The 9764-nt window shown below is 44.5% G+C and overlaps 2 protein-coding genes across 2 annotated transcripts in view; both read left to right on the top strand.

The window, feature by feature from the left end:
• Positions 1-5320, top strand: part of LOC104863261 (zinc finger protein 709) — a 34390-nt gene extending 29070 nt beyond the window's left edge. Inside the window, exon 7 of the mRNA XM_033761008.1 lies at positions 5115-5320. Within this exon, the coding sequence (XP_033616899.1) occupies positions 5115-5320 (206 nt within the window). The remainder of the gene's footprint in view (positions 1-5114) is intronic.
• Positions 5231-9764, top strand: part of Nanp (N-acetylneuraminic acid phosphatase) — a 7710-nt gene continuing 3176 nt past the window's right edge. Inside the window, exon 1 of the mRNA XM_010625622.3 lies at positions 5231-5754. Coding sequence (XP_010623924.1) covers positions 5665-5754 — 90 coding nt within the window. The 5' untranslated portion in view covers positions 5231-5664. The remainder of the gene's footprint in view (positions 5755-9764) is intronic.

Genomic DNA, 9764 nt, shown 5'->3' on the forward strand with positions numbered 1-9764 from the left:
TTGCAAAGCAGGCCACCAAACCGCTGAGCTAAATCCCCGGCCCTTTTATATTTTTTTATTATAACAAAATAGGCAGTTATTGTGGGTAAAATATTCATTAAAATCTGACCCCTAAGAATACATTTAAAATGTTAAGCTATGAATTGGACTCCTTTTAAATGTCTTTTTAATATTAAAATATTTTATAAAATGTCTTATATAGTGTTCTCAAATACTAAACTGCTCAATTTCTAATGAGGTTACATTGTTACAAACTTATTGTATCATGAAACTATAAGTGAGCAGTTTATTTTTAAATACCTACACTACAGTGAACATTAAAGTTTCTCCTAGTCTTCATTATGCTTAGACATACTCACCAGGCATGGAATATTTCTAGAATATCTGATAATTCATATATTCATATTATTCATATCCATAACCCTTCATCAGAATCTTTACTCCTGCTCTGATGTGACACTTTAAAGGTCAGGTGTTTAACCATGAGTTTCTAATTGTCCCACAGTGTCCCACTCCCTTGCTAAAGAGGTTTATTAACAAAATTGGGAAAGATTCGCAAATTCTGGCTAAACAGATTTTACTTGCTGGGACTATACCGGGTCTCCTTGGCCAGATTAGCCAACAGGTAACTCCTGCTGCATGGTATAAGAGAATACCTGGTAGGGAAAACTCAGATATGCCAGTAATTATAAAAGACCCTAGCTGATTTCCTAAACAAAAGCAGTATCCAATCTAGGAAGAGGCTCATAAAGTCCTCCAGCTCCTTATATACAGATTTCTCAGATACAGCCTTTGAAGCCTTGTCAGTCCCCTTGCAGTACTCCCATTCTCCTGTAGTGAAACCCTCAGAAGACAGGTTGGTTCAAGACCCTGCCTTATTAATGAGGCTGTCATTCCAGTCCATCGTCTAATGTCATGTCCATATACGATTCTCTCCCCAAATCCAGGGGATACTAATTGGTTCTCAATTGTAGATTTTTTTATTGGTGCATTTTAGGCATATCAACACAGTTATATTCATCGTTGGGATCTTGTACCTTTACATATCTTGGTTCTTGTTTTTTCCCCATTCTCCTGACCTCCCTTCACCCTCTACCCTTCCCTATTTACAGACTGTTTCCATTTTTTTCTTTTCTCTTATTTTTTCTTTTCCCTTCTTACCTTTCCCCTACCCCTCCCACTTCCCCTACACCTTTAGACCTTTTCTTCCTTTTTCTTCACAATATCAATTATACATTTTGATCCTTAGTTACACTTTCAGTTCCTCACACCAGAGAAACTACACGGTATTTACATGTGTGTCCTATTAATTTCACTTAAGCATATGGCCTCCATGTGCATCCACTTAGCTATAAATGTCTCTAGTTTCTCATTCTTTAAGGCTGAGTAGAACTCCATTTTATTTTAAACACATGCGCGCATGCACACACACACACACACGCACACACATCTTTATCCAGTCTCCAATTGATGGGCAATTCTCAATTGTAGATTTTACAAACATTCTTCTCCATCCCCCTACATCCAGACTTTCGATTTCTTTTTGCCTTTCAATGGGAAAATCCATTCAAAAGAGAAACAGCAATATATTTGGACAGTTCTGCAGGAATTTAGAGACAGTCCTCACCTTTTTTGCTCAGTCACTAGAAAATGACTTGAACCTAAAGCTAGAACAAAGAGCCATCCTACAGTACGTAGATGACATTCTAGTTTGCAGTCCAACTCAGGGTTGGACCATAACACTGTACTAACTTACCTTTCTAGCTAAGAAGGGATATATAAAGTCTCCAAAGAAAAGGCTCAGATGTTCTTCCAAAAAGTTCATTATCTGAGATATATTCTTACATCTGGAGAAAAACAGCTGTCTAGGGAGCAGATCCAAGCTATCTCTTATCTTGGGTTTTCCTGCCATCAACGGCTTCGTTCTTTCCTGGGATTGGCAGGCTTTTGTAAGATCTGGCTACCTAACTTTGGACTAATAAAGCCTTTATATGAGGCAATAAGTGGCCCCAAGACTGTGCCCTTAGAGCAGACAAAAGTGACTCCGTGCCTTTAGAAAAATAAAGCATGCCCTTACTCAGGCTCCCCAGTCACCCCTCTTCCTCTATATATCAGAAAGGGGAGAAATTGCTTTGAGGGTCTTGACTGAAAGGCTAGAACAAGAACCCTGCTCAGTGGCATACTTTTCAAAAAACTTAGATGGGGCAGCTGCTGGATGGCCATCCTACCTGAGAGGAAAGTGACAGCTGCACTAGCAGAAGAGGCTACAAAGTTAACTGTGTAACAGAGACAAGAAGTTCTGACTCCTCATCAGGTCAGAGCTATTCTGGAGACAAAAGCTTACTTGTGGTTAACCAGAATGGCTTACCAAGTGTAAGGCTATACTTTTAGATACTCCTGAGGTTATGAAAATGGGCACTATGACTAATCTTCCTTCTTTGATGCCTATAGGCCCAAAGGTAACTCGCTCTTGTGAACAAGTGATCTCGCAGACCTATACAAGCAGGCAGGACATCAGTAACCTCCCCCTCCAAGGTCCTGAGAAGGTACTGTTCACTGGTGAAAGAGGCTTTGTGCTAACCTTTGGGTCAAAACCCCCAAAGCAATTCCTCCCTTTTCTGATATATAGAGGAAGGTCATTTATTAAAGCTAACTTCTTTGAAGCTAACTCTTCGACTGGCTCTTGGCTGCTCAAAAGGAGGATGAAGCCTGGCAGTGAAAATAAGAACCACTGGTTCCCAGGCAGGGGTCAGCAAGGCCTGGGGCACTGCCCAGGAATTCAGTCCTGAACAAGTCAGAGGCCATGGACAGCCTCCTCACCTGCTGAGGAGAGACACTCACCCAGTGGTCTGGGAGACTCTCCTCATAGGTGGCAGTCTGTGGGACACATAGCACTGAGCACAGGTCACAGGGTAGAGGGGTCACAAGAGGAGTGGGTGTAGCCAGGTCCAGATGGGAAGAGGGACACTGCAGCATGACTGCCTCAGGTGCCCACCTGAGGAACCAGGAGGGTCACCAGAGAGGGTGTGGCTGGGTTGCAGGAGGGGCCAGGCCAGGTCCCAGACAGGATGAGGGCCAGGTCCCTGGAGAAGTGTGGCCCAGCCACTTCAGAGTAGATGGGGCCTGGCATGGCAGAGGTGCAGCAGGAGACACCCCCCTCACTCTGAAGTACCAGACCCCAAGGGGGCCCCAGGGGCACTTAGGCCGGTGAAGCCTCTCTGTGCGGGTCCTGTCTGGCTAGGGCTGCATGAAGGTCTCTCAGGGGTGCTGTCTGTGGGGAGGAGGGCGGCAGTGGCTTTTGAGAGAAGTAGCAGCTGAGCTGTGTCCACCCTCAGGAGACAAGGTGTCCTGTCCCACGTCTGGGCCACCCAGGAGGTCAGAGATCTACAGGAGACCCACAGGCCAGAGTTAGGCCTTGGCCTAATGCTTCTGTCAGTGTGACCTGTGCTTTGGGGCTGTTTGCCAGGAAAGCCCTCAGTGATGGCTGCATGCTCCCCGCACCCTGGTCTTGTGCAGTGCCTGCCGTACAACCCCATTCTCAGACTGTGCTTCAGGAGGGTGATCATCTCCCAACATTAAGAGGGTATGAAGGAGATCTCATGGGCAGAGGAGGACAAAAAGGCAAAGGAATCCCTCACTTCAAATGAGATTGGGGAGGTGTGTAACATTTTGTAGAAAAACACCACCTGAATATAAGACTGTAGCAATGCAACTGATGAATCTATGTAATGACAATGCAATGTCACATTTCCATGAAATTTTAAAAACAGGCAAAAGCAAGTGTCATTGGATGGGTTTCTTGTTAAAGTTGCATGAAAAGATTCCACTGAGCTGACAGTAGTGATTCCATTAGTGATAGTGAAAGTTGTCCTATGCAATAATCCTAGTCTCTCTCATTCCAGCCACAAAAGTTTTCAGTTAAGTGCAGGTTATCTATTTTTCTTTATATTTTGAATTTTTATTATTTTGTATATTACAATATTGTAATTATTTTACACGGATATTTTTGGGTTATGGAATGAATCATGAGCTTCCATTATTTCTTATGGCGAAATTCTCTTTGAATACACAAGTGCTTTGGAGTACAAGCATATTTCCAGAATGAACTGCTTGCAAACCAAGGTTTAACTGTATATCATTTTCCTTTTCCCACACTGCCAGATTGTTAATATTTTATTGAGGATTCTTGAATGTATGTTTCAGAGTTGATGCCCTATATCAAAGAACTTCCTAGAATGTTCTGTGATTGAGGTGCCATGTTACATGGCTGCACACATTTCTCAAAACTTCTCAAACTATCTAGTTAAAAGCTGTGCTTCTCAGCTGGGTGTGGTGGTACACACCTGTAAGCCCAGAACTCTGAGGCCAAAGTAGTAGAATCACAAAGTTGGGCCAAGCCTGGGTAACTAAACCCTTTCTTAAAACAAAAAAATAAAAAGGTTGGGGATGTAGTTCAGTGTGAAAGTTTGGGTTCCTTTCCGTGTGAGTGTGTGCGTGTGTGTGTAGGGGGAAGGTATGCTTCTTTTTTGTTTGTTTGGTTTTGTTTTTTGGTACCGGGGATCGAACTCGGGTCCTTGCGCTTGCGAGGCAGGTGACCGAACAGCTGAGCTAAATCCCCGGCCCCCTTATGCTTCTTTTGTGGTCAAATAATATCTCAATAAAATTACTCAAAAACTCTCCTTAGAAACAGTGAATTTAGGGGCAAAATAACAAGATGTTGGGGGGGGGAGTCCTGAAGCAGAATTTAAGAACAAGTTCTTCCTAGCCTTGGGCAGTTCCCCCCTCCTAGGATCATTCCCTCACACACACCCTTTCTTTTAGTTTGCTTCTGTTACCTCGCTTGCCCACCTCCCCAGTTTCACATCACTAGAAAGACACCCTCCCCCCCGACACACGCTTTTGACTAATGTTTCCGTTTTTCTGAGCTCTTCCTTTGGACAAGTCAGTTGAGTGTTCGCCTAAAATCTGAAATAAGCCCTCCTGATTCCCCTTAGTCTCTCCTGTCTCGAAGTTCTACAACACTCCAGCACATAAAAAATGAAGAGATAACAACACTGAGAGTTTTTACAATATCAGGATAACAGAAAGAGTTAACCAAGTTATTCTATTCTCAGCTTTACTTTCAATTTTAAACATAACCCGAGTCCAGCAAAATGAGCTACCCTGGGTGCGCTGGCCGCAGGACAGGCACAGGCCCACGCTGTCGCTTAGGGCAGGAGCGTCGCGAGCCGGAACTCGCCAGAAATCACTGCGAGAGGCCATTCAGGGGCACCCGGGCGAGGAGCGGGTGAGGCCGAAAGGGATCACCGAAGACCGTTAGGGTGTACAGGGACTGGAGGCTACTCTCCTGGGGTCAAAATGAACCGTAGTCTTCCTCCGCGGGCGGTGGCCCCCATCGACGCACACAAGACAGGGGCGGCCGCTAGTCGAGACAATTCGAACACCCCGCCATGCGCACGCGCGATGTGGCACAGACTCCGGAGTCTCGCGGGATCTTCCCGTTTCAGCCTCTCAGGTACGCGATAACTGGCGGGAGCTCCAGAGAGGCCACAGCGAACTAGCTCAGCCGCTCTTGGCTGCGTCGCGAGCGGTCCACATCCTCTCCCGCGGGCAGCCTCACGCCTACCCAAGTGGCTCGGCGGGCAGTGGCCGGGCACTTGGGCCATGGGCTTGACCCGCGTGAGGGCCGTGTTCTTCGACCTGGACAACACGCTCATCGACACGGCGGGAGCGAGCCGGAGGGGCATGTCAGAGGTAAGGCCCGCCCTGCGCGCTCTCGCGCCCTAGTGTCCCTGCGCCCCGGTGGTGCGCGGACCTCGCCCCAGCTTTGTCGGTCGGGCTCTGGCCCCGGGACCCCCTCCCGATGTTTCGGCCTTCGGCGTCCCCGCGGTGCGGGCCTGGTGGCTGTGAGACTCGCGTAGGGCCGCGCGCTCTTGACCCCGGACGTGGCATTTGTCATGGCGAGGTGACTAGCGCCCGGCAGCGGTGACCCAGACCCCCGGAGATCTGCCCCTCCTGCTCCTGCGGGTGCCATGCAGGCCTCCTCTGCTTGTTTTTCCCTCTGCCTTCAGCCTTCAGGAGAGTTGGAAGAATTCTCAGGTGTGGAAAACCATCTCCCAAAGCCAGTGCTCGACCCCTAGTGCCCAGTGATTCTCGCTTCATCAGATAGTTTTTTTGTCTTAACAGGTTTTCCGCCACTTCATTCTTTTCTTCTTGGTACAGTCCACGCGGGTTGCATGCTCACGTCTGTCTGATACTTTAAACAAGTTGAAACGAGCCTTCCTTGGACTCTTCTTCCTATGGTAGATATGACCTCTCTTGGCAGCCGTGTTATTAGGCGAAATCTATACCCACTGTCTTCATGTCTCTCCCACCTGTTTATTCCTGAATCTTTGAAAGGAAGCCTCTGTCTTCACCACTAGAATGAAATAGATATGCCGGGTTGTTAGGGCCTTCCATAGTACCAGGGTCCCTAGACATTGTGATTGTGTGTTTGTGTGTGTACGTGTGCATTTATGTGGTGGGGCTGGAACCCTGGCCTTGTGCCTAGTGTGCCACCACTGCCAGCCTATTGATCTGTTTTGCCACCTTTATTGACAACTTCCACTATTGATTGCCCCATCTTCACATTGACTTTTAATCACAGTTGTCTAGCTGAAAGTGCTTTAACAAGTTACCTTTCCATTTTAAGGCTCAAATCCTCATTATAAAATTTGAATAATGATATTAGTTCTCATTAATCATATCAGGAAGATTTAATACAATGCATCGAAAGTATATAGTATCCAGTGTTCACTCAATGAATTGTACCACCATCCACCTTTTTCTCCCACTCCTCCTATCTACTCCCTCCCAATGAATACCCCCCTTGCTCTTATCTTAATTTCAGCTGGACTCACCTCTCTTCTACACCGCTGTTTTGATCTTTTCTCCAGTCTGACTAGGTTCAGTTAGTTCATCCTCCACATTTTTGCCACATGTGACTTCTAAAACAAAAATGTACTTGCGAGTTTGAAGCCAGAGGATCACGAGCCCAGGGAATTCAAGACCAGCCTAGGCAACAGTGAGATTCTAACTCAAAAAAAGAAAAGATTATTTTTCTCCTCAATCTTTGTACTCTCGTTTACATTAGCATCACACTTTGTTGTTCAGATATCTCTAACTGCAGTATCAAAGGCTGTTACTAATTTTTGCAACTTAGATACCTGCAACTAAATAACGAGCTCATTTCTCTCATTTCCTGAGAGGGAATATGCGGTCTTAATTATCTTTGTTTGACACATGGCAAATATTGAACAAATACTGGGTAGGTGGGCACAATTCTGATCTCTAGTCTTGATCCATTACTACCTCCTTCATAAATAGCCTATAAAATGAATAGAATTAGATAGTGTGGGCACTTTATCATATGAGGGTACCACACCAATTATAATTGTTAATCTGCTCAAAAGTAACACGTTAGTGATTTACCTATGGAGGAATGGGAAAGGACCAACTTTTGCTTTGGGCATGGGAAGAAGAACTCATGTGCTGACTGTGTATCCGTTTTAATTTTTCATCATCTGGGAAAGTTATTTCTTTGCATCCTCTTCAGGTCTGTCTTTCAGTGTCAGAACACAAGAGGAATCCTACAGAAATTTAGTTTTTCACTGAACAGAGCAAAAGATTTCTGCATTTGTGAATTGACTGTTAGTGGGGATGACAATGAACATAATATATTTATATTTTTAGGTGTGTTACAAAAAGTAGACAGGGAATGGAATTGTAATTTTAAATAAGCTGGTCAAATTTTACCTCATTGAATCAATGATAGTTGAGCAAAAACTTGAACTAGAGCAGTAACAAGGGCTGCTCGAATCACTGGGCTGTGTGCAGGCACTAATCATAGTTAATTCAGCCCTTTCAGGTCTGAATAATCATTATTCAGAAAATACTTAAAAGTTGTGAGGTGTTACATGGCTCCCAAACTAGCCCTCAAAAAAATCTTTTAAAATCCACTTAGCTAAACTAGTATTTAACTTTTGATCTGGGTGTAGAAAGTAGAAGATAGTGCTTCCTTTTTTGTATATGTTCAGAAAGTACCTTTGAGTTTATTTTAATGTATAAACTGATATTTCCTCTTTATCATAGTAGAAACCCTCTTCAGACCTATAGGCTTATTGTGTCAGAATCCTTTTCAAGCCTGCCTCATCCTAGTCTCACACTCCAAGTTGGAAACCCATCATTCGCTCCATTCAGGGGCTAGGAAAGTTTTTAACAATGTATATTTATTCAACTTAGGTGTTATTTGTATTTGAACTAACATATGTGAATGACTGGTGAAATTTTTTTTCCTAAGAACGTTAATATTATTAAAATGCATGCTGAGTGCCGTGGTCTATGCCTGTAGTCCAGCTTCTTGGAAGACTGAGACAGAAGGATCACAAGTCTAAGCCCATCCTAGGCAACTTAGCATGGCCCTGTCTCAAAACAAAAAGGGCCAGGGATGTATCTAGCGCAGCACAAGGCCTTGGGTTCAATCCCCAGTACTACCACCTCTCAAAAAAATATTGCTAGAAAAGACATAACCATGGAGGTTGGAAAACCTTGATACACTCATTGAAATTTCACTTTATAAAGCAAAAATTTTCAGTGTTGTGCCTTCACTTAAAATTTTTAGGGCCAGTATATTTTTCTTGAGCTAATAAGACTTTTCTAATTAAGACCAAGAACGTGCAAAGTAATCCTTTTTCCTTTGTTGTAAGGGATTCTTAAACTCTGAGGGAAGAAAAATGTGTATTTAATCTCTTTTTCCTTTTCAGTAAGCGAATTAAGTTTCTGGTGTGAGTAGAATGTCACTTAATCCGAGTTTCATTTAGGGCAACACATCTTTACTTATTGGACTGCTTGGCTTCAACATCAGACCCTATGGAAGGCATGTCAGAGAAGATGCTCAGAGATGAGACTGGAGAGGGCATCTGGAACAGCCTGCAAAGAGCCTTTGAGGTCATGCTGTAGGAACTGCTGCCAGCGGCTTCATAGTGCAAGTCCATGGGCTTCTCTGGCTGCAGGCTTTATTTAGCTACAGAAACATTTATGCATATAGGCTGGGGCAAAAGTGTTGCCCCAGGAGAAGCCTGTAACCAATAAGGGGCGAAAACTGGTGGATAAATACCACACTCTCTTACCTTTGGGAAGGACAGGTGGAGCAAATTCTGTGTCCTTCCCCTGCCACTGCTCACCCCTTGGTAACATGCTCACCGGTATATCTATATTAGACGCCTCCCCTACCTGTCATTCCCCACACCTCTCAGCACTTCCTGGGGCCACACCTCCTAAATGAACAGCTTGCAAGTGAAGCTTGTCTCAGGGTTCGAGCCAAGGAAAGTCAGCTTCTTTGGAGATAAGTGATGTACTGGGCTGGGATTAAAAAGTACCTGCTATGATTGTCTGGGGGCGTAGCTTAATAGAGAATTTGGCTAGCATGTAAGAGGCCCTAGGTTTTACCCCAAGTACCACCAAAAAAAGAAGGCAGCTTGTTATTGGCTATGGCTATGTGTGAAGAACTTTCTTAGAATAGAAATTCTAAATAATATATATATTACACACACGTATGCATTTATACATCTACATATATGAAGGAGTTGTCTAGAGAACTTGGGAGTCCTCAGCATGATGCCTCTAAAACCAAGGCCAGTTTCCACCAGCTGGAGATGGAGCTGCTTCAGACTCTTCCAGCCACTGTAGCACCACAACTTCTTGGGGCATGACCGTTAAAGAGACAA

This window comes from Fukomys damarensis, unplaced genomic scaffold, assembly GCF_012274545.1.
Source record: "Fukomys damarensis isolate Sample0158 unplaced genomic scaffold, DMR_v1.0_HiC HiC_scaffold_7, whole genome shotgun sequence".
Classification (NCBI taxonomy): domain Eukaryota; kingdom Metazoa; phylum Chordata; class Mammalia; order Rodentia; family Bathyergidae; genus Fukomys; species Fukomys damarensis.